The sequence below is a fragment of the Pipra filicauda genome, unplaced genomic scaffold (assembly GCF_003945595.2).
Source record: "Pipra filicauda isolate LSUMZ 115617 unplaced genomic scaffold, ASM394559v2 scaffold58_size5111680_pilon, whole genome shotgun sequence".
Classification (NCBI taxonomy): domain Eukaryota; kingdom Metazoa; phylum Chordata; class Aves; order Passeriformes; family Pipridae; genus Pipra; species Pipra filicauda.
The window spans coordinates 1,821,710-1,846,890 of NW_024104742.1; the positions used below are offsets into that span (position 1 = coordinate 1,821,710).

At 41.5% G+C, this 25,181-nt stretch overlaps 1 protein-coding gene across 1 annotated transcript; it reads left to right on the forward strand.

Annotated features, from left to right (window-relative positions):
• Positions 1 to 2,053: 2,053 nt before the first annotated feature.
• On the forward strand, positions 2,054 to 11,327 carry ESX1 (ESX homeobox 1). The gene is made up of 5 exons (XM_027716517.2): positions 2,054 to 2,186; positions 2,284 to 2,497; positions 2,575 to 2,620; positions 8,322 to 8,608; positions 9,923 to 11,327. Exons 1-5 carry the CDS (start codon positions 2,087 to 2,089, stop codon positions 10,146 to 10,148), a joined length of 873 nt encoding a protein of 290 aa, XP_027572318.1. The 5' UTR covers positions 2,054 to 2,086; the 3' UTR covers positions 10,149 to 11,327.
• The last annotated feature ends 13,854 nt before the right edge of the window (positions 11,328 to 25,181 follow it).

The following is a 25,181-nucleotide window of genomic DNA, read 5'->3' on the forward strand; positions in this document are numbered from 1 at the left end:
TGTATCAGATGTTTCTGTGCCCCATTGCCTAATGATCTCAACATAGTCTTTAGCAGCCCATTATATCTCTCATTCTTTCCAGAGGCTTGTGGGTGATAGAGCATGAGATACACCCCCAAATTGCTATGTTTCTCTGCCCACCAAAGCTGCTCTGTCACTCTCCCCCTCAGCTGGACAAGGTAGAGAAAATATAATGAAAGGCTCATGGTGGAAATAAGGACTGGGAGATATCACTCATCAATTACCATCCCAGGCAAAACAGACTCGATTTACAGAAATTAATTTATTACCAATCAAATCAGAGTTGGGTAATGAAAAATAACATAAAACCTTAAAACACCTTTCCCACTCCCTTCTTTCTGAGCTTAACCTTGGTCCTGCATTCCCTACCTCCTCCCAGCACAGAGGGACAGGGAAGGGGGATTGCAGTCAGTTCACACCTTGTCCCTGCCGCTCCTCCTGCAGAGTGGAAGGACTTCTTACACTCTTCCCCTGATCCAGCCTGGGGTCCCTCCCAGGGGAGACAGTTCTTCTGTCTCCAGCATAGGTCCTTTCCACAGGGTACAATACCTCAGGAACAGGCTGCTTCAACGTGGGTCCCCTCCAGGGTCAAAAGTCTTGCCAGCAAACCTTCTCCAGCACAGACTTCTCTCTCCACGGGTCATCTTTCACAAAGGCAGCCCACTTTCTCAAGAGTTAGCATCAGTAAGTGCTTTCCCAACCTTCTCATCTGAAGGTGCTGCAGGAATAGGTTCATGTAGGTGTTGCTTCAGGCCAAACACGATTCTTGTAGTGAAGGGAGTGAAGTTGAGGGCTGACTCAATGAAGAGCCCTGCAGCAGAGCAGTGAGACAGCAAGGAGGTCTGTCAGTAACAAAGACAGAAGCACTAAACACCCACACAGCCCCAGTGAGGTGAGTGGAAGACAAAAGGAAAAAATCATTTGCTCATGAACTACAGTGCCAGGAGGAACCAAAAGATTATTCAGCCAGACATGTGGTGTAAGGCAGGTCACAGATTCAGAAAACATCCCTGCACTGACGGCCTTTACATCTTCAGCTAGAACGTAAACCATCGAGCCTTGATGCAAAGACAGACAAAGAACAGAGAAAACCACCACCTACATTGTTTCAAAAGTTAGTTATAAACCCACAGATTTTTAAATCTATATCTAATTTCTAATCTAAATTTGTCTGGCTTCAGCTTTCAGCCACTTTTGGGGTTTTTTTAGCCCCTTTCTGCTGCACTCTGTAAGACACTAGAAAGTAGTATTTCATCCTCAACCCCCAAAATCAAGACCCTGGGACTGAGTAATTTCATCATCTAATTTATGTCAGTCTCTATCAGTACACCACAGTAAGATCAGAGAACTGATGGAAGTCTCCCTGCGCAGGAAATAGTTTCCAGACCTCCTGTTGAGGAATCATTGCTGTAACAGCACACACAACAGAATTCTAGCAGGAGTGGAATCAGAGATCTCCAGGAAAAAGGGCTCAATCTTGCCTGGGTTTGTATGCTCCCCCTGCACCTGCCGGCACACGGCACTTTGCAAGATCAGTCTTAAAACGCTGAATTCAAAAAGTTCAAGTTCATCGGAAGCAATAAAGGCAAACTCTAGCGATCCTTCTTCCTCTGTGAGAGGGAGTGATCCCCCTCACACTGCCGGGGCTCAGCCGGGAGCTGTCAGGCCCCGCTGCCGACCCAGCCGCACAACTTTGATGCCTTAGGCATCGACTTCACCGCAGCCGCCCCGCGCCCTCGAAGGAGCCTTGAAAAAGTTACCGCCGGCCCGCGGGAGCGGTCGGTAAGGCCCGAGGGCAGGGTAGGGCAGGGCAGGGCAGGGCAGGGCAGGGCAGGGCACCAGGGCAGCGCCCTGCCCCGGGGCTGCCCCGACGGGGCGGCTCTCCCTGCCCCCCGGGGGAGGCGGCCCGGCCCCTGCGCGGCGAGTGGGGCCCGGCGCGTCCCACCCCCGGCCTTGACGCCACGCGCTAATGAAATGCTAATGCCGGGGCGCGGAGCCGGGCGCTGCCCGCCACCATAAAACCGGGAGCGGCGCGGGGGCCCTGCCCCGCCGCCGGCCCGCAGCCATGCAGAGCGCAGCCCCCGCCGCCCCGCCGGCCCTGCACCTGCTCACCTCCTACTTCATCGACAGCATCCTGGGCCGGGGCCCCGCCGCGGGCCGGCACGGTGAGGGGCGGTGCGGTGCGGGCGGCGCGGTGGGCACGGTGAGGGGCGGCGGGGCGCTCCCCGCCCGCCCCGGTAACTCCGCGGTTCTCCCCCGCAGGCGCGGAGCGCTCGGTACCGCCGCGGCCCGTCCGGGCGCGCAGTCCCACGGAGGATTCGCCGGCCGAGGGGCGCGGGGGGCGCCCGCCCGGCCCCGAGGCGCCCGGTCCGGTGAAGAGGAAGCAGCGGCGCTACCGCACCACGTTCAGCACCTTCCAGCTGGAGGAGCTGGAGCGCGCCTTCCGCAAGTCGCACTACCCCGACGTGTTCACCAGGTAGCGGGAGGGGCGGGCGGGGGGGGCTGTGCGGGGCGGCCGCCAGGCTCCGGCGCTAACCGTGTGTGCCCCCGCAGAGAGGAGCTGGCCCTGCGCCTGGACCTGACGGAAGCCCGGGTGCAGGTGAGTGAGGGGCGCGGCAGTACCGGGGAGCCCCCCTGGGGGCTGGGGGCGAGCTCAGAGACGCCTGAGAGCAGGGGGAACACAGGGCGCTGTCCCCGTGCTCAGCCGGGAGGGAAGGGAATAGCGACGGGGGCCGGGACCGCGTCCCGTCCGCGCCGGGGGGTGCTGAAGGGACGGGGGAAGGGACGCGGTACCTCCGCGGCGGGGAAAGGGTTCGGGAGCGCTCCCAGGTTGCGCTTCACACCCGCGTGTGCTGCCGCCTTCGTGGGTCTGTCTCCTGAGTGCTGAAACAGCTTTTTAAAAAAAAATAAATCAGGTGGTTCACCGCAAATGAGGGGTTCTGTGGGGCATCCAAAGTTATTTACCCAGGCTGCAGTGAAGTTTACATCCTCTTCTTGCTCTAACTTAGCTCCATAAAACAGTCACACTTCTAAATGACTGGTTAAAACAAATGAAAGATTAATTTGGCATTCATATATGACAGTCAGGCACTGTCCAGAAAAATTTCATGCCTGGCCGGACTGTGATTGTAACAACGCCCGTAGAGCTTCATCATACAGAGACAGACACTAATGACTTGTAGCCTGCAGTTTGCTTAAACTACAAATAACCCTTAGTAACTTTTCCTGACTCTGTGCACTCCTGCTTAACAATACCTCTTAAGGAGCAGTTTCTTTAGATTCATCTCTTGTATAACCTAGAAATCCTTTTTATACAGAAACTATAGCCTTAAAAAAAATAATAGTTGTTTCAAAAGGTGTGAAGGCTTTCAAAGTATTTTTAAGCTCAAAATGACAATTGCACTAAATTTGGCTTGTTCTGTATATCAGATATTGACTGTTCCAGCACAGCTCTGGGTTTGTGCCTACTTGTGAAAGACTGAGAACTGGTACAGCTGCTCAGTGTGACAGCCCTACTAACTCCTGTAGCTTTGTTACTGTTGATGCCAGATCCTTGTTTGTATACGTTGTCATTACTTCAGTCACTGGATCCGGTGATGGTTCACACTAGCTAATGTCTGTAAAATTGTAACTTCTTTAGTTTGGTTTTTTTTAATATGCACCCTCTTCAGAAAAGGCCTTAGAAGTATGAATGGTACTTCATAAGTGACTCATCTGAGAATATCTAGATGCACTTTTCATCTCTTTTTTGGACTTGGAGGAAATTATGTGCCCTCTCCTCTTCCTACCATCAACAATCCCTAAAACCTCCAGTCACTGCAATGGCCCAGTCTCTGGCAATTACACATGGCATCTAACAGTGGAAAAGACATGGGTGGAAAGCTGTTAATTTACCTGTTACTGTCACATTCCCTTTGTGGGGTATATGCTCTGTAGATCCTGTGAAGGAATGGTGCAGTGGTATATGGCAAAGAGGGACTCTTTTCTCAATGACTCATCAAGAAGAAATTGAAATGTTTATGTTTGATGGAGTAAAAAAGGAATTAACAAGGGAAATAGCAGAGCTGATGCATCCGCAGTGGATGGAAGGAACAGCAGAGAGCTGTTCCTGGCACCTCCTTACCTCCTGAAGATATCACATCTTAACACAAGTCTCCTGGGCACAGAGCACAGAGTCAGCACAGTTGTTCAGGGTGAGCTTGCAGTGCACAGTGCCTCAGCACCAGTGCATGTGTTCTTATCCCGCGAGAAATGGGGCTTAGCCTGGAGGGAAGGGGATGCATAGGAATAGGTACTGTATCAATGGTGATGTACTATACTTAGCAAGCTACCTTAATTCCCAAATGCTTGCCTCATGTGCCTGTGCTCATAATTGCTCTATAAGGCATCCCGTGTGAAGTGAAGACTTCCAGTCTTTTCCCACGGTACCTGGCTAAACCAGTTGACATGAAAACTGGTATCTCTTTATTTACTCAAGTGTAAACTGAACAAACTGATCTTACCCAATGCAGTCAGACCATTTCTTCACCTCAGTATGTTTTCAAATTGAGGTTTGCTTCTCTGGGGACAGCCTTCCATCAGCCAGCTGAAACGGGTACCAGGCACAGCATTGTTCCTCCTCTTGCATTCTGAATCTTACATGAAAATGAACAAATAAGAAAAAAAATTGCATGAACACATGCTCATTCCAGCATCACTTCAAAGAGATCCCCTCACCCAACTCCCATTATTTACTTGTATAGAGGAGGGGAGATGGCAGCATTCCTTACCTTGGGAAAGGGGTAGTCGGAGAGTCTGCAAAACCTTTTCATAACCTGGAGCCATGTTGGGGTGCTCTTCAGTAGCATTTGCATCTGTTGTTGCCATTCTGCTTCTCATAATTCGTACTGTTAGGATGGGAGGAAAACAGGAAAAAGTTAAAAGAATATGTTATTTTGTTAACGTGAGCAGTAAAACATTCCATGGGTATTTCAGTACCATAAATCGCATCAGTTTTAAAACATGAGCTTACAGATATAATGGAACTGGGCATCCTTGTCATATTTTCTCATTATAACCCTCTTTTTCAGCTGCAGCAGAAACACGATACAGTTAGACACATCTGTTTCTTTTTAGCGTCATTAGGTATTACATCAATTAAATAGGATACATTTTTAAAGAAAATTACAGCAAGAAAGCTATCAAATTTTACATGCTCACCTTTTCCTTTATGAAAGACCTAAATCTCTTGTCAGATATGCTGTAATTGCAAATAAAGTCTGGGTAATATTTAGCATACAATTCAAACTTGATGGTTTAAAACTCATCTTTGAGTAGTAAGTAATGCGTTTTTTCCACAGTTATTTTACCACTGATATTACAGTCATACCATAAAAATCTTAAGACTGGTATAGCAGTTGCTGTTACGGTTAGTTTGGCACTTGAGATGTGTCTGAAAATAGAGTAAAGGCAAGTTAAGCCTTTTATTTGAAGCAAAGGAAAACCACTTAACAAAAGGTTCAAGATGACTAATCTGAATGTTAATGACTATAATGTATGCAGTAGATTTTGAAAGCTGTTTCTCACGTCAGTGTAAGGTATGAGGTGCGGATCTGCTCTTCTATTACCACTTGCATTGATGTTTGTACCACTAAGGAACTGAAAGCCAGCCTTTTTCTAAAGGTAATTATTAGATATGTATGCTGGCATTTCCTTCCTGTTTGATAAATAAAAAATCTGAAAGATGACTAAAGTTTGGTTTTAAGCGCGAAATTACCTGTAACATTAAAAAAATTATTTTGTAGTTAGAGTGCACGTCTGCACTGCAGTGATCAAATGGATTTCCTTTAGGCAGAGAAAGCAGGAAAGCAGATATCTCATTTTGTGTTAGGCTTCTTTATCAAGAACAGATTGAAGAACAGTGCTAAGATTTAGTAAGGTCATGTACACCTCGGCAGCATTTATCCTTTTTAGGAAAGGCTGTATCTGCATATCTGCAGTGCGAGACAGTTCACTGCCTTTTCAACTGGACTTTATTTTCACAGAAAACACTAACACCTTTGAGTTGATCTTCTGCTATGAGATCTTAGCTAAGCTCCACTTACAAATATTTAGGATTACTGGTTAATAGTGATTTAAAGTCATCTGATCTCAGTAATTGAGGGTTTTTTTTTTCTTACCACCCCCCTGTGTTGGACTAATACAGACCAAGTGTCCTCCCTGTCACACGGGCACAGCTGCCTGGCATTTCAGGGGTTCAGATATTCCTTTGTAAGACATCTGACCACTGAAAGCCACAGGCTGCTGGAGAAAGGACCAAAGAATGAGTCAAAGCACTCAGGAATTTTAAGTAACAGCGTCACAATTTTGATGTTCTGACTTTTCTGCTAAAGACACCTCCCTCTGCCCATTGCTTGTGCAGCGAGACAGTTACATATGTAACCCAAGGGATATAAATCCCTCCTCCAGGAGAACAGCAACTCACAGTGTAAAGATACTAGATGCATTGAAAGGAGTAGAGTAGTAGTCCTTCAGCTGGCTCCTGAAAACCCCAGAGCGAGTGCTTTGAAGGAGGCAGTTGTTACTGACAGAGGGACACAAAGGCTGGGCGTGCTGCAGTGTGTGAAGGGCCTTCCCTCCAAACACACTTCATCTTATTTGAGCACCTGAAGGTAAGTCACGTTTCTGGAAATGGTTATATGGCATGTCTGAGATAAAGCAAACAGCGAAACCGGGACCCCCAAAAACCTGATTTTTAGCTGTTATTTAAAACTCTTTGAAAACATTTTTTTGGCTGAAATGTAATTGAGGATACAAAAAGAAACTATTGAAAAAGCATGCATCTGTAAAACTGCTGCATCCAAAGTCATAATACAGATTTCTATAGAATTTTACTATTTCAGAAATACCAATATCAAGGAATAACTACTTTTAGAACATGTTGTAATTTTTTTGATACTTTAATTTTTGCAGTTTAATTTTATGATTTTAGTTTGCTTTAGTGGCCTTGATAGATTCTTATTAAGAAGTCATCTACATTATTATGGTAAAAGACCCTCATATTTGAAGTTTACCTTTGCTGTAAATCAGAAGTAAATTTTAGAGAGTCATAATTTTATCCAGGACACAAATTGGCCTTTCAAACAACTCTTCTTCCTTGTGTTACCACTCTCTATTTATCATTATTATTTATAATATTGAATCCTGATTAGTGCATTCAAGTTTTATACATAGGAGGTGCTTGCAAGCAGCTCACTGAATTGCAACAGTAGTTATATACCAGACTGCTGAATGAGATTATGGGCCACAGGTAATGCCTGTCTTCCAAATCCAGATCCAGTTCAGAATCCACCTCCAACGGCCTCCACTGCCGAGGGGGCTGGAGGAACCTGAGCTGCTGAGTTACATTTGGATGTTGAGTGTTCAACACCTTTTGTGTTCATATTTTTGGCATTTTTATATATCCTCAATTTAGATTCTCTCTCCCTCACTTTAGAGCTGATACTCTTCACTCCTCTTTGCTGCCATCCTGAGTCTGCCATCTTTGGCATTCACTGAGTCTGCTCAGTGAATGCTAAAGAATAAGTGTGAAGCCTCAGTTTTCTGATCTGTAGATTTAGTTGACTAAAGTCTTTAAAAGATGTTTAATGGGCTAAAGTAATGACTGGTCAGGCTTGAAGAGGCAACATACCAGCATACTACACAAACCTAATAGTAGCTAGAGCCCTATTAGAAACAGCTTGATACCCTGTTCCAATACTGCTTACTAGATTTTCTAGTTTAGTATTGCCTTTCAGTGCAATTCAGTTAATCACTTTCATGTGCTGTTTGCATTCACGGTAGGTAGCAAAAGTTCTCATTTTACTTTTGAATTCTCTACATAAAACTGTATGACACAGCTACCAAGATAAAAAGCACATATATGTTTGGCCTAGTTACTCTTACAGTCACGATTAAGTTCCTTCCTGAGGTATCTGTACAGAAATAGCCACCTCTTGAATGGCTTTGTTGAAGTTTAACTTTCAATAAATAGCTTATGAAAGGGAGAATGATAATTTTTAATAACTGCTCATGAGTTTTCAGGTGATAGGTATTACAATGGTTTTAAAACATATGTGAGTAGACAAATTTACAATACTTGCAAGTGATTTATTTGTTAATAAACCCACTAAGGCATTTATGAATGGATCTTTTGTATTAAAGGAAGGGGGTTTTGGTTTAACAGTAAATATTTTGCTACCTGCATCAATGCATGCAGTAGTATCTGGTAAGACAAGCTACAGAGTAAGTTCATCTAATGCCTTTATAATTTTTTATTGAAGGTCTGGTTCCAAAACAGAAGGGCAAAGTGGAGAAAACGTGAAAAAAATGAAATTCTGGGGACTGTTCCAGGAATCTCCTTAACACACCCACTTGGTCTATTTTTGGATGTTCCACTGAGTCATTCTCCCCTCCTAGATCCCACGTGGAGGTCAATGCCTCTTTCAACATTGGCTGTGCCATCCATGTCTCCAGCTTTTAGTCCTTCAACCTTAGGGCCATTTGGCCTCAACAGCCTTACCTGGACTTCTCTCTTCAGAAATCCTATTTTAAATCCACATTTTGGAAGGTACAGAATCAATTTTTTTTTTCTAAATCTCTAAACCATTAAAAAATGCTGCTTTTTTTTTTTAGTTTCATACTCACATGTTCTCAATAAATGTGTTCCCATAGAGAAATAAACTTAATAAAATGGGTTAGTTCCCATGTAGGATAGCTTGATTAGGAATAACAAGATTTAAGTTTGTCATGCTAGTAAAAAATTAACATGTAATTGTTTTTTGAAGACCAGTTGTGCATACTTACTGCAATTTTGGTCTCACTGAACTCTAGTCTTCACACAGACTGCTGTGACCTGGGTGGCTGCAGCTTCATCCTTATCTCAGGCTAACTCAGGTTATACACCATAAAGATGTGGCTGCAGGCAGACGTGGTGTGTAGGTGATTTGACAGAATAAAGGTATTTAACATTTCTTCTCAGAAGACTAGGAGCCTGGCTATGTATAGAGACACAGCTGGAGAGAGAGAGAGATTGAGAGATCTTCCTGACTCTTACATGTCCTACTAAAAGCCAGCCCATCTCCCTTGGCAGGTGATGTGCTCTCAGCACGCAGAACGAGCCCACAGCCAGTCTCCTTTTCTTTCTCTGTAGTCAGACACCCCAGCAATTCATTTTGGCTGAACCTGCTGTCTGGGCTTTCTTGCCTGGCAACCTGAAATTTATCAGCAAAATGCTACTGCTGCTCTAGTGTACCCCATAAAATAGGAAAAAAGCATGTGTATAGTGTATGTGTATACATGTAATAGGTATGTAGATATATAAATATATGTATTTTTAAAATACAAAAATATTTATAAAAACAGAAGACAGCACTCTTGCTGAAATTGGAGCTTGTATGGTAGTTCCACATTAACAGACTAACAAATGCTGCTTTTCACATGGAATCAGTTGATCTGAACAAATTGGCTGCATAAACAGCCATATAAATTGGTCTTTTTATGAGATGGTTTATTGCTTTCAGAGAACAGGCTGATCTGCAGCATCCCAGGTTTGTTTAGAAAGGATTTAGCATGAGGAGTTAAGCAAATGCTGTTCTAGGTATCTGCATGCCATGTCTGATCATCTCTTTTTCATTTTATTTAAAAGTGTTTTGGTTTTTTATTTAGGGTGGGGGTTTCTGGTTGGTTTTGGTTTGGTTTGGTTTTTTAAAGGCAAGAGACTATGCTGCAAAATCAAGCTAAAACAAAATGTACACGTGGAAGAAATTGGAAATTTTGGCACATTTTTTTCTAATACTTTGGGTGGGGGAAGCTGCAACTCAGTAAGCACTTGTTCTCCAAAACAATTCTTAATTTGGATAATATTGACTTCTTTCAAATACAGGTTTCTCAATGCTTTAAATCCTCTCGTGACAACAGCTTCAGTACTAATGAAAGCTCCTGGACCCCCGTCAGACCCTGCTCTTACTGCCTTCACTGATCCAGCAGCAGTTGAAAGGAAAACGTCAAGCATTGCAGCACTAAGACTCAAAGCGAAAGAACATTCAGCACAAATCCCTCAATTAAACCTCATCTCCAGTCTTACAAACACTAACAAAGAACTTTGTTAGGAGCTCTCCCACAGACTACAGCCACGGAGGGGGAAGTGAATGCCTTCTCCAATAAGTAGCTCTCGTTAGAGAGACACGTTTAAAAAAAAAGAAAACACACACACACGCAGAGCTGTAGTTCCTGTATCTTCAGTAACGGACTGAAAGGAATAACCCTGCTAAAGATGGTTTTCCTTCATTACAACATTAAATCAGGTAGTAAGTTGGCTTGCATAATTTCTCACACTGCAGAAACAGGAACTATCTCTTCTTTGTAAATCAGGCCAACATGAATCTGAAGCTTTGAAACACCAGACTCACCAGATGCTAGTCCAAAGGTTCCAAATTCTTTGTAGAAATAAGCAGTTTTCTAAGCAATTCTTAACTTACTTCTCAGGAGGAACTCTTACATGCAGTACTTGAGATGTAAGAATCTGTACACAGTTATTAACTTGGAGACCATGCTTCATGTTGAAGTGCAAATGCCAGTGAAATATTGCATTCTAGACAGACTTAGCAGGAACGAGATGGGGACTGTTTTCAGTATGGCCTTTTGATTCAGAACTAGGTTTGTACAAAGAGTACCTTGTTTCGAATTTTTAAAAAAAGTTTGCTTTATGTTCAGGGTGGCAATGTTTTAATAGTTAAAAAAGTTTAACCTTTGTGTATGAAAACTATCTGTGGAAGTAGGTTATCAGTGTGCAGCAAAATGTGTGTAGTTCTCCGTGTATGTACATACTTGTCAATCAGTAGCTCAGAGCTGTAAATATGAAGTTGCTGAATACTTATAGCAAGATTTCTGGCACATCTTACGAGACCAGTAAGTTAACAGATTACTTGTACATTTTGAGACATTTCATGCCTTGAGTAGGTTCAGAATTTAAGTGAAAACTAAATGTGAAGTGTTAAATTCTTCCTTGGACTGATGTTGGAATGAATGAAAACTGAGTCTTTACTGAGCAAGTGTCTACAGTCTTCAAAATCCTGGATTCCTCTCTGGCCTCAAGACAGGTCGTTTTAAAGTCTTTGCTGAATTTCTCCATCCAGGACATGGGACTGAGAACAACTCTCTACAGGTCTGATGCTTTAGTGTAAAGTGAGGATAAGTAGTATCCTCCTTTTGCAGCTTTCTCGCCTACCTCACAGGGCTGTTGTGAGGACTGATTAAACAAACATGACACTGTGCAAATGGCAGAGTTATACAAGTGCTAATTGTTGCTTAGCAGTTACAAAAGAAAGGCCAATAGCTGGTTGCACATGCAGATCACCTTTCCCACACCTCTAGCTGGGGTCCAAGCAAGCTCTGTTTCTGTGGGTTGATGGGACAGCATTGAACTCCTCCATTGGTGCTGCCTCATTCCTCAAAACCATCCTCAAATACACTTACACTGAAAAGATTTTGTATATTTTAGAACTTGTTTCTCCAGGCAGCTCTGGGACTATTCTTAAGACTACAGGTTGAGGTGCAGAGCTCCAGCTACCTCACTGCTGCTTCTGGAGACTCTGCCAAGCTTGTACTTGGGTACATGACAGAGAAGGCAGTTTGCTGGATCAAACAGATCAGTTTTCCATTTCCTCTGGAATACTCATTGCTTGGGCTGCTCTTGAGTCACAACCTACCAAAACAGTGGAAGTATTTCTGGGTTTGTAGACCTCACAGGTAGGAGAAGGTGGTGGCATTTCACTGTTAGGAAAAGCCAGCTTCCCACCCGAGTAGCACTGAGGCTGTGCTTGTGCATGGAGCAGCAGGAGGCTGGGGAAGTGATGTAACCAGGACCTCTCACACAAAGTTTAAGTGTGTTTCTTCCACAACAGCTATTTGCTTCCACCAGTCCACTCTCATGGCCCAGGCTGCCAACTGGCAGCACAACACGGTATCCATTCAAGCACTGAGTTTGTTCCAAATTAACCTTTTAAGTAGGTTAATGGCTTGAAAACTGTCATTACACAACTCCTGTTCTGTGGCATCTTTCCTTACCACCAGTGTCTGGCTCTTGCAATGCAAAGAGGTTCTGCAGGAAAGAAGACTCTCTCACTGTTTCATTTAAAGTAGCAGAAACTGTCCTGCATTTGCCATGAGCCACTGAGAAAAGAACTCTGCAATAATAATAAAACCCAGGTATTTTTGCCAAATTCCTAGACAAAATTCACTGGAAGTAGAATGTGAAAAATAACAGCTGAAGGTTGTTTTAATACATTGCATGAAATAGTAAGTCCTATGTAATCATTAAAATCTTCATTACTGACTACAGGGCACAGAGATCACACTCAGGCATGTGAGTGGATCAAATTCACAAGCTAAATTTCAGCAGTTACATCAAAGATAACTTTCATCTATCAACAAAATTTTTCCAATAGCTATGGATAGAAATAATTTCAGGAACAGCAATTAAACACACAGCTGCAAAGTAACTTCACTCATGTGCATGACAGCTCCTGCCAGAGCTGGGAGCTGCTACCTCTACCCAGCACACACAGCCACTGCAACACCACTGGGAACTGCAGGGCTGCACAGCAGGGCTGGCTCCTAAACCCTTGCCAGTTTTGACTGGTTGTTGCTCTGTCCTAATTCTCCTTACAAGAGGGCACCTTTCTTCTAAGACACCCTCTGCTCCTTGTTCCTGATTAAATGGGAGCTGTCATTCCTGTGCTGTCTGCATGGAAGACAGTGTCTCCAATCATCAGCAGTTCCTAATGGGTACAGGTAGAGAATATAGCTTATTGATGTTTCATCTGGTTTTAGTTTGAAGTGCAGAGAGGTTTTCTTTAAGCTGATTTCATTTTTTCTGCTTTAATGAGTCCTTCCAAGAAATTTCTATTCTTTCGTGTGAATTGAAATCCAGCTGTGAGAGCTAATGATATTATGAAAATAAATATGCAGGGCAACACTTGAAATAAGCTTAGGAATCAGTGTGTCTGTAACCAAAACTCAGAAAGCTTTTCATGTTAATTATTACCATCTTACAATGATATATCACACCAAGGGAAGAAGATTTACTTATTCAGTATGTTTTAAATTTAAATCAAGAGGCTTAATTACCATCTATTATGGACACAGTATTAAAATTACATTTTAAAAATGTTGAGGAGCAATTAACTGAAAAACATTCAGCCTAATTTCATAGCTGTACGTGGGTCAACAGCTTTGCCATGAACCAAGCCAGGACATTTGCTTCCTAGTTTTTCTCAGGGCAATGGGGTGTGCAGCCTCCCACATCCTAAACAGGTCAGCCATTTTACAGTGTCTCACACTGAACATTGCAATTATTTCCCAACACTTTATCTTGCTTTGTGCACTAAATTCTTTAGTCCTAATTTAGGCAAAGCCTACACTGATCTGTATTAAGACTGCAGGATTTGCCCCTATGCCTCTCTTCTGAATAAGGAAGGGTCGCAGCCCAGATCTTCTCTTGGTGAAATCAAGATTTTTTCCCAGCACAGGTTTCAACTGAAGTAGGCCTAGAGTCCTGGTTGTTTTGTTGGGTTTGTCTGGTTTTCCTGAGAGCAAAAATATATGGGAGGATTTTCAAAGCCACACAGAAGATCTAAGCACACCCCCAACCCCATCCACCTTCTACAGCCACCATCCCACTAAGGAAAAACCTCTATCTCCAAATTAAACCTATTGGCTTTCACTTCATGTCACAATTTTTCAAGGTGTTTTGTTGGAAGATCCTGCAGCATATTGATATCTCTTCAGGAAACATTGACAAATATTTCTGTTGTAGGCTCACATTTGGCTGAATTGTCAAGTTTGTTCAATTTGTTCTCTGCTCCAAATTCAGTTCTGGTACCATAGGCCGTTGGGTAAATTTCCTTATTTCCAGTGACATAATATCATCAGAACCTTGCCTACAAAGAAAGAGCGATTTTGTTGGGAGAAAAAAAAAAGAGAATAATAGGCCAGGTGTTTGAAGAAAAGACAAAGAAACAAGCACAGTAGGGTGTTCTGACTCACAAATCTGTATTGAGAAAGAAGTATTCACGAAGAAAATTAATTTAAGAAGTATGTAGTTCGGGTTTTGAGCCCATAAGTTCCTTTCAAAAACAGATTAGTGATTAAAAACTTTTTTAGTCTAGCAATCTCTTAAACAATTAGCGCAGTAATTGGAAAGGGACTACAAATTCAAATCTAGATGAACATAAAAGAGTTTCCCCATAGAGCTTTGCCTTGGTTTTGTGGGTAACTGGCATGCACCTGCCTTTACCATCAGTGGGACTGAAATACTGAAAAACTGCTCTGAATAGGGATACAAATGCCCCAAACAGTAATGCCATACAAATTACTTAATTCATGTAAAGTAGAAGTAATTGTATTGATTATGAATGTGTGAGTGACTCCTTTATTTCAAGTTATATGAGATGTAAACCACCAGCTTTCAATGGGGTCCTCGCTGCAAATTTGTCAACGGTAGAGCGGGATGTTACTTTTTTCCCCTCCTTATTCTGAACAATAAATCCCAGTGCACTGCCATTTTTGAAACAGAGATCTGCTGACTTTATGCTAAACCACGTAAAGAGGAATTTCTCTGTAAAACTTCCTCTCTCCTTCAGCCAGGTAAGAATTTTGCTCCACTTGTTCATCCTGCGAAAGATGCCTGAAATCAAAGGAAAAATAACATAGGGGAGAAACATCCCCAAACGTCAGATGTTTTTTCCTAAATCAGAACTTTCTTTTTCCTTTTTGCTATTATTGGGATTTTAACAAATTGTTAATTTTCAAGAAATTGAGGCACTACTTCACAGGAGCAGCAGAGCACCAGCAAGAAGCCAGCCCTGCCTGCTGCCTGTCCTCTCCTCAGCCCTTGGCCATGGTGTCCCCCACCCTTTAACGTATATGTTCAAAAAAGTATGAGGAAAACCTTGAAGGATTGAAGATGTTCAGCCAAGCAGCATGTCAAGGCACAATTCCTGGAAGAAACATAATATTTTAACTTCATTTGTTGGTTGCAGAAACATTTCCTATATTCCAGATGGAGAATTGCTCTGTGACGGCTGGCAGAAGTCACTGGAAGATTGGGAGGAGCTTGCAAAGTCACACTGATGGAGTAACAAAACTTTTACATTAAAAATATAACTGAATGGAGGATTGTTGGGGTTTGGTTGGGTTGTTGGGTTGTTTTTTTTTTATTTTATACCTTAACAGCAATGACCTGAAGAAAAACTAGGACAAAATATCTGATGTAGCTGTTAGAGATAAAAACTTTGGTGTGAGGCTTTGGTGTGAGCAGCATAGTGACATTATTGTGAACTAAAGCAGAAGCAGACAAGACAGCTTGAATTACAGTTTCATCTGGTTCAAAAGGGTTGCTAGTAAAATGTATTTAGGTGATCTGCTAAAGAAAAGAATACATTGCATTTTGTAAGCACCCAGTCACAGCTAGAGATTTTGACAAAAGTTGACTTTCACACGCAATTAAACACAATAATTTCAGTTTTCTAGTTTCATAGAAGCTGATCCACAGACTGCCCTATCTCCAGGGTTATTTTGTACTGATAAAAAATCATGGGATTAATGTTTGTGAAAGAAGACAAGAAAGGACAGCATTATTATAGCCTTATTTTCTATATATCCCAAAGTGAATATAGGAAGAGAAGTGAAGCAGGCTGCAATGTTAATGTATGAGAAGAGCCTGGAGACACTCTCATCAGTAAGTTATGAAAACATCTCAGTCTTACTTCTGTTAGTGCTCTCTCAAACTGAACTGGTGGAGAAGTTGCTGACAGCAGCAATAAAGTTTTCAGGTGATGTTTTAGCAGTTGCACTGTAAACATTCAGCTTCTCTGTACAGAGCTGAGCAAAGAGAAAGCAAAGGAGTGAGGGGACTATGCTTGGAGGACAGAGGAGCAAACGGGAGAAATTCTTACTCAGCTCCCAGCTCCGCAGCAGGGTTTCTGCTTTGGGACTGTGGTGAGCTCTGAGACCAGCACCAAGCATTACTAGAGCACTCACAAAATTCTCAATTTTAAAAATAACTCAATCTGCATCTCAAGTTCTCATCCCGAGTCTAAGAGAAGGCAGGACACAACCTCATTTATTGTTTCCAGCACAGGTGGCCTGACATGGCCATTACTATTGACTCTTACAGAATTTTACCTTCTGAAGGGGCCATTTCAAATATTTTCAAGAAAAACTGTTCTTAAGACAAAGATGCATGGCTAGGCTGCAGTCAAATATTTGAAATTATCCACAGCCTCAACACTGAAGCATTCAGCAGTTTTGCTTGTGGAAGAGCACTTTGATCAGAGAAATAAAAACCAGTGCAGGCCATTCAGATGTCTGCACAAGAGAAGATCTAACCACGCAGAACTGAGACTTTCTGGTCCCACTGATGTATCCTGTGAACAGCATGGGGTTCAGAGATGTTAATTATTACTGCCACATTTGTAGTAGCCAGAAAGTTGCATTTTAATTGGCATATTCCTCCAAATTTAGAGACTGCTATTCACTGTAAATATTTTTTTCTCCTGGAACTGCCCTTGTGACATGAAGCTAAGCCATGGTGGACAACCCAGTACGTTACTCTTCACTTCCAGAGTTTGCCAGTGTTATTTTGGGATTCTGGTTTTTTAGGTTTGTTTAAGTCCATTATTAATCAGTTAATATTATGCCTTGCAAAATGTATTTTTAGAAGTTATTTTCATAAACACAACTCACCTGAAATCATGGCTGCATGATAATAACAAAACAAACCTACAAAATTACAGTCTTAGATAATTCCTGCATTACCCAGAGGGGAGAAGGATGGAGGTTGTAATGCCAGAACATCATTGCTTCTCTCCCTTTAAAGTTTAAAAGGTGTTACATACAGACTTTATAGTTTGGCAGCTATACATCAGATACATAGATAGAAAATATTCTGTTCTCTGCTACTATTTCAATATGGAAAGGTCTCATACACAATGCAACAGATTCACAGCAGGTCCTTAGAAAATATTGTATCTTTAGTACCTTGGAGTAAACAGGGGACTTTAGAAGGAGAAAAATGAATACAACAAGCAATCCAAACAAATTTTAAAATAATTTCACGAATGGTTTCCCTTTCAGAAGGATAAAAAACTCGGGCTACTCTCTAAAACACTCAACTGATAGCTTACTTATTAGACAAAAATTAGTGTCCATTCAACCATGAAAAAGACAAGCCATTATATGCTGTAAGGGAGATCAAACTGACATCAGCTACTGTACATCTTGACACTTACTACATAATCAAAGTAAACTTTGCTATATATGTCTGATCTAATGTACCTGTCAGTTATCACCATCTCTGCTCAGATGAGTTCGTGTGTCACCTATATACATGGGACAAAACAAATAAATAAATTGCAATGTTATCTCTTCAAGCTGCTCACACAGTAAGGGGAGAGTGCTTAGTATTCCGTAATGGAGTTAGGAGTAATTTACTGAGAGATAATTTCTTTTGGACCTAAAATCTCCTGCCTCCTGTAGAGCAGACAAATAGAACTATCTAACAGGAAATGGGGCATGATAATACTGCTCTTTAAATAGAACTAACAAAATGGAAATACAATAGGCATTACAAAATATATAGCTAACAGTTATCAAAACCTTTGATGTTTTTAAAGCTATTTACTGCAAGAGATTATATTAGCTGCTCCAGCCCATTTTAATACAAGAAAAGTTTAACGTGTTTTTTAAAACACTTTAATAAAAAAAAAGTTAAACCTCTGAAGTAGTACTCTCAGGTATCTGGGGAAACTGAGTATGAGGAGGGGAAACCACTTCGTTGATGAAATAACAAAGATTTGGCAATCTGCTCCAACAATGTTGCCCACAATGAACTATAGTTATAACAGCCCTGATGGTTTAATCATCCAGAACTAACCTCCCTGTACCTGAACAGAGATGCAGCAGGGTGCAGAGGCTGAGACACTCACCCAGGACTCGAAAGTCTAATTCTACTTCTGCCCCTGCCCCTGCACCTCCATATGCCTTAGGCAGAACATTTTGTCCTCTGCCACACTTTGCCCTGTCTACAAAGCCCAATCTCCTCAGGGAGAGGAGCATCACTCACCCTTCTGCTTTATAGTGCCCTCAGGATCCTGAGCCTTGGCTCTGCCACATAAGCCACTTCCAAAGGGATCACCTGGGCCCCCTCTCAACCTGCAGAATGGATCTTTCCTGGCAAAGCTGGGAGGGGCTGAGTCAGCAGAAACCATAGAACTGGGACTCAAGGAGCCCTTCACTGTCTCTTCTGTGCTGCTCTGGGTGAAAAAGCAGATTTCAGACAGCCATAGGCTCATCATGGCAGCGCACATCCAATTCCTGAAGAGATCCAGATCACTTCTTTCACTACCCTTCCTGGCTTCTCTGCAGGGGGTGCAGTCCATCCACTACTGCACAGCCAACAGGTGACACAAATAGGCACTCATGGAGCATAGATCCTCTTGTGACAGGGGTCTGTCCTTTTTTGTCTTTTTTTCCCCCCCCTCACCTTCTCTTTAAGCCATACTTTTACCACCAGTTCCTGAGCTTCAAAAACAATAAATCCAGTCTGGAGAAGTGGGAAATTCACCATGGCTCCTTGCTCAGAGTGATGTTCTGGTTAGGTTTCTTCCTCATAAGAACTTGCTAGCTCTCCTCCAGTTTGTCAAACACAACCCTTCAGCACAGCACACCTCTGCCCTTTGCCTGCATCCCCAAAAGAGTAACCAGGGTCTTACTGGACAAATAAATTTGTCAAGTTGATTTTTTGGGGTCATTTTAGCCTTTTTTCAGCTTTATACATATACATTCCTTTCATTGTATTCCCTCTTGATTGCATCTCTATACCAAAATCATCTTGGTTCTGGCCTCTCTTGTTTTTACTCTTCCCATCCTGTGACTCCTGATACCTCTCTAAACTGAAAAGATAAATCATCCAGGAGTAAAATTGTTCCTATAATAGAAAGTGAAATGACTGCAGCTACCCAAACCCAGCTTTGGTTTGCATCCTAGGGTCAAGTTGAATCTCCAGCCACCAAGAATGCTGCTTTATAACAAATTTTTCAGGGCACTCTGTGCTGAGCTTCTTTCCAAAGCATCTCTTTTGTTCTTTTGGCTGGTGTCACTTCCCTCTCAGGGATCTTTTTCAGTACAACAAAATATTTATCAATGCTGAATGCTCTGTGAAGTAGAAGCGGGAAGATTCTCTTCAGTGGAAGATATTTTAAATATTTCACTTTCCAAGTAGCTCTGTGAATACAGGGAAGAAATGCATAACTTAAACACAAGGAGTTACTGACCCAGAAGTGATTAGCATTAGTGTAAAGCTTTCAGACCCTTTTTCATCTTATTGATTCTAAGCAGAATAAATCCGTAAATGATAATAGGGCTCAATTTAAATTACCTACAGCAAGTGCTGCTTTTCAGCTCTCGTCAGACAATCACGCTGTTCAATCGGCTCCATTCTGTATGTACAAAGCAAATTAATGTGTATAAAACAGTCGTAATTCAGGCCAGTTTTTAACAAAAGAATCTTTTATGTAGCACACAACTGCCTTTTATTGACATGCTTTTAATTGAACCTATAATGCTATGTCCATATTCTACCTAATTACAGCAGAAAATTCATATATCTTTGAAAATACTGATCATACCTTTCCCCTTGTAAAGTTCCCAGAAGCTTTACCAGGGTAGAGAATGACCTTCTCAGTTAAGCCCGGATTTGTTCAGAAACACTAAAAGGGCATGAGAAGACAGTTCTGAGCCCATTGCAGCCAAGCAATGTCTCGAGGACGATTGCATTAGTGCACTGAATCAGCAAGGCTGGCTCCTCACCCCTTGAAGCCAACGTGGAAACATGCCTCCCAAAGCCAGGGAGAGGGCACTGCAGATGTGGCACTGATAGAGAAGCCTCCAGTCTGCAAGAATTCTTTCTTAAGCAATTTGTTTCTGTTGCAAAAGAGATCTTTTGTGTGTCTCACTTTCTTTACTTGTGCTGCTCAGTTTAACAGGGAACTGGTAAGTCCCAGGCAGCCAGGATACGACTTCTTTAAAGGGAGAACTCCTGGGACAGCAGAAGCAGCAATGGCAGGAAACAAAGAATTAAAGGTGAATTCTGCAAAATACTTCTGGGTCAATCCAAGACATTTGCCCAGTGGGATTATCTTTGTGAAGGCAGCAATGCCATGGTGGGGGAGATTACTTGCACTTGTCTCTGCCATTTCAACCAGGATGGCTCAGAGAGCTTTAGTGGGGGACTCTGCAGAGATGGAGGAGAAGGAGGACAGAGAACAGGCCTTTTACTCCCATTTTGACATTGCCAAGTCCAGACCTGACTGTGGTTAGGAAAAATCCTGTTGTCAACTTCCACAGTCTTTGCAATAAAGCCTCAAATGAAAACAACAGCACATATTCTTCTTTAAGAACTACACATGCCATACCATGGTTACCAGCAGCAAAGAGCAAACAAACCCAAGGCTAAAATCAACTAAACTGTTGACATTGATTTTACCATGGGTAGAACTCCACCTCAAGGATGTACATTGACAATTACTCAATTTTATTGCCGAGCTCTTCTGACAGGTCTGTGCTGCGTTTACACTACACATGGGACTACCACTAGCATTTTGTTTTAAATATTCTTCTATTAAACAATCACCCCAAACACAGATTAAGGTGAAGGACATGAGTGCAGCCACTCTTATGTGCACGCAGATGCAGCAAGCAGATGGGAACACCACACAGGAAGGCAAGTTCTCCAGAAGTAGACAAATACTCCTCCTGATAACACATACAAATGAAATCTGTAGCGTAAATGATCCAGCTACGCTTCCCAACACACAAACACACTTGCCTGGCATTCAGATGAGCTGCTGAAGTGTGCTACCCAGGGCTCCCACTCAGGGCAATGGCTCTCTACAGCAGTGACCTTCTCTTCCTCTTTCTTCGCTTTCCCTTTCTTGAAAAGTTTGTCAGGCACTGCAATTAAAAGTCTGTGAGCACTAGTGGAGTTAAAGTAAATAGATGTTTAATCTCTCTGGGGAAATATTTAAGAAGTGTACTGAGATGTATTTACTGAAGATTTCACTAATTCAAATAAATCAAGTTAAAATTACAGACTAGACCGGCTATTGTCAGGTTTTTGAAAACCCTTCAATTCAAAAAAACAAATGAAAACGGTAAGTTCATTTGTCCTTTGCTTTTTGACTGGGAGCAGAGCTGACATTGATGTTGTGGTGAAAGACATTAGTATTTAACTACTTGAAGAAATTCACATTACCACAGTGTCCTTTTAAATTGCTGTACTTATGTTCGCCATATAAGTTGCTATTAGCAACCGTAAAAAAAACAAAAAACCCACCCCTTATATTACTGTCTTGAACGTAGCAATGGTTTATTGTACTAAATTCTTTGGAGCTTTCTTCACTCAATATTTGAAATAGAATTAAAATGCTATCTCTGGAAAAGAACTATTTCTTCCAAAGTGTATGTATCACTCACTGTAAAAACACTTTAAAAACTAATGTAGCTGACAAGTAATCTCCAAGTTTTATATCATGAAGTAAAACAAGTCCTCGTGAGAATATTGACTTGCCCCTTAAACTTCACTTTCCAGCTTTTAAGCTAAATAAAAGCACATTGCTAAAATCCGTATATTGAAGTGATTTTGATTTCTCTGAACTGTGTGATAATTCCTGTTTGCCCTCCAACACTTTTTTTTTTTTTTGCATATCACTTTTCCAAATTTGTATTACCATAAACATCTAAAGGAGCAGGGTTTAAATACTATATATTTAAAGACAAAGCAAACATTTTATCTAGGACAGATCAAACCCTTTAGGAAAAGCTGTCATTAAATATTTAAGTAATGCTTCTCTAAGAATGAGTGAGGTCATCTGATGTTTAAAAGAAAATAATTTTTTACTGCCTGCTTTACTAAACAGAAAATGTGTCTAACGTTCAGATTTGGTGGACCGAGCTTTCCATTCAGGTAAAAAACATACTAGTGAAATAGCAAACAAAATATTTTTTCCTGAAAGTCATGCTCACCATTAACAACACAGAGTGACATAACATGGCTCAAACTAAAAAAAAAAGCAACATGCCAGTAGATTATCAACTGCCATACTTTTACACAAGAGGATCAAATTAATAACTCAAATGAAGAAAAAAAGGTCCCATAGTGGTAGTAGTGTAGTATTAAAGAATGAATAGATAAATAATTAAGCCCGGAAGAAGGTTGGAGGGTCCAGTTTCCCTTTCAGCTCAACATGTGTAAGGATCCAGGTTAGCTCACAGCACTGAGTTTTCCCCTCTAAGAACTGGGCAATAACACCTCTTGGACCTGTAGGAATGGGCATAGGATCAACTGGCTTTGGTACAGAAGCAGCTTTGGTGCTCTATGCATACTTAAATACATGCACCTAACCCTGTTTATGTAATGAGAGATAAACAAAAGCTTCAGAGGATGGAGTTCATTCACTGACATCATTATGAAATGCCTCTCTCTCAATGTCAATTTATATCTAAAAATTTATCCAGTCTCAAGATTTCCCCTTATGAATTTTGCAGTTTAGTGCCCTGTAAGAGCACAGAGACCCCTGAACACATTCTATTAGGCTTCATTATAAATAATATTCTTTATGGTATTTTAGTCAGTGGGCCACAGCTCTTTAATAAATAACCAGAGGTAAGGAACAAGATAACAGTGACAATGAGGGGAAAAGTTGGCTCTGAATGGCAGGAAGTTGTTTACATCATCTAGCAGGTGAGCTTATCAGTTTGGAAGATAGATTTCCCTCATCAGTGCCAACACAATTCACTAAAGAAATGTAGTTAAATATGCCTTCAGGAATGGGCTGAAATACTGCTGAAGTGAGGCTTTCAGTCTCACTTTAAAACATCAAGTCCTACTCCCGGGAGTCAAAAAAGGACCAAAATTCCTTTTTCTCTTCCACAAACACTCTAACCTAGACCACCTCCAAAAATATTTTAGAAAAAAATTATGGCTGCCCTCAGATTCTTTTCAACTCTTACTCGCTCTTTCTGGTAGGACTGCTCAAGTTAATTTTTGTTGTCTCAGCAGAACAGAGAACAGATCCTAGATTTCCATGCTTATCTACTTGAAAAAAATGCTGTTTTCTTCTGGAACAGAGAACCTAGATTTAGATCAGTCATTACATTAATTTTTCTAATGCATTCCAGGTCTCTGGAGACAGGTGGTTCAGGATGGAGAGAGATAAATATAGCTACTTCTCCATGGAGCATTCTGTTGCCTCAGGTTTCCAAATCCAAATTAAGTAGTTAATGATTTATGTATACACTGAGCATTAGCATCTTTGTGCCACGTTAGTCATCAGATCACAAGTGGCTCTAAAGAGGCTTTAGTCAAACAAATGAATATTAGGTTGAATGATTCAGCTCACTTCATGTAAACAGTTCCAGCATGTTCACATTGATCATCACTAAATTCACAGAGGCAGCAGGCTCAGTTGTAAAGCTGAAGGAAAAAACCAACACTGTCACAGAAGCAGCAATGAACGCTTGGATCTTTTTTGAATTAAGGTTTTATCACGTGGATATGTCCTTCTCCAGATGTATTATCCAATACAATCCAATATTTATTAAAGCCTCACCAATGCCCTTACGAAATGGCAGGGCTGTGTCTCTTCCATTAAAGATAAGTTGGCTTCCATAGTCACAAGAAACCTGTGAATGCATAACCAGAGGCCAGCTATATTTATGGATACATGCAAGTATTAATGATTTTTAAGTAAATTCAAGGTGCAGAGATTTAACTCATACTTTTTAGACACTGAACAGGCAATACAGGGCAGGTGTGAATTCTTCATCCTCACCAAACCTTCTGGTTGTACCATTTGCTCTTTAAATCAAAGTTTCCTCTGAAGGTTGTTGGGTTGGGTTTTCTCTTTCTCAGATCTGACACTCAACATGAATCATTTTTATTACCTTCAGTCTTCACTGACAAGACCAACCCTCAGGAATCTCTGACCCAGGAGACCAGGGTAAAGGAATGTTGGAATGAAGACTTTCCCTTGGTCAAGGAAGATTGGGTTAGAGAACACCTATGCAAACTTGACATCCACAAGTCCACGGCCCCTGACCTGGCAAAGCCAAGCATTTGGTAATGAGTGAGGGTTGGGTTCACTCTGCAACAAGAAAAGCAAAACTGCCTAAAAAGCAGAGTTAACTTGCAGGGGTGGCCTTAAAAAGAAAAATCCAGAGGCAACTTGAATAATACCAATTTTCAAGGTTAAATTAATTTTGTTTTACGGATGCAAGATCATTACTGCAAATGGTTTGGCCTGATCGAGTGGAATAATTAAATTTTAAGGACGGGAACATGTATTAAAAAACATTTTTTGTTTTCTTGTTTATGCTCTGCTTTAGGTAAACTGACATCAGAAGTCCTTTAACAACCGTACTGTTCAGCCCCAGTCCCACATTGACAACAAGGCAATTCTCCGAATGCAGAGAAGATAAATGGTGCTAATGCCACTAAGCAAACATGACATTTTTGTTGTACTGTGATCATAGATGAGTCACCAAGTAAAATGATTAATCACAAATCAATGTTACTAGGCTCATTTAGAGATGATTCTCCCTTTGGAAAGCAGGTAGAAGCTCTAAATTTATAGGCTAATGCGTTTATTCTAGCTGTAGCAGTCTCGTTATTGGTCTTAAGCATCAGAGTCTGCAGGAAATTTGTGTGCAATTAAGCTAAAGTGATGACCTCCTTATACACATTTTGGCACTTTTTTATCTGATAGTCTGTTGTGCAAATATATAAATGAATTGAAGCATTACATAGAAATTACAGCTAATGCAATACTAAGAAAAATAGACATATCCCTGAACTTTAATACATATGCCAATAAGGTATCTCGACCATAAATTACACTCATTTTATCAGTCTGCAAATGGGTTTATCAGTCCACAAATGGGTTTGTGCTAAGACTTTAGACTGCTTCATTTTTGCTTGGCTAACATTTGTAACTTCTACAAACAGTTTTATGATCTAAATTGTTTCAGGAGGAAGTGCATGGATTTGTGGAGCAACATGTTTATAAGTCAAATACACACTGTGA

Excerpts from the sequence above, each read along its gene's own strand:
- ESX1 (XM_027716517.2), top strand. The coding sequence starts at position 2,087 with ATGCAGAGCGCAGCCCCCGCCGCCCCGCCGGCCCTGCACCTGCTCACC. Across the intron at positions 2,187-2,283 it reads CCCCGCCGCGGGCCGGCACG|GCGCGGAGCGCTCGGTACCG; the intron begins GTGAGGGGCGGT and ends TCTCCCCCGCAG. Across the intron at positions 2,621-8,321 it reads TGACGGAAGCCCGGGTGCAG|GTCTGGTTCCAAAACAGAAG; the intron begins GTGAGTGAGGGG and ends TTTTTATTGAAG.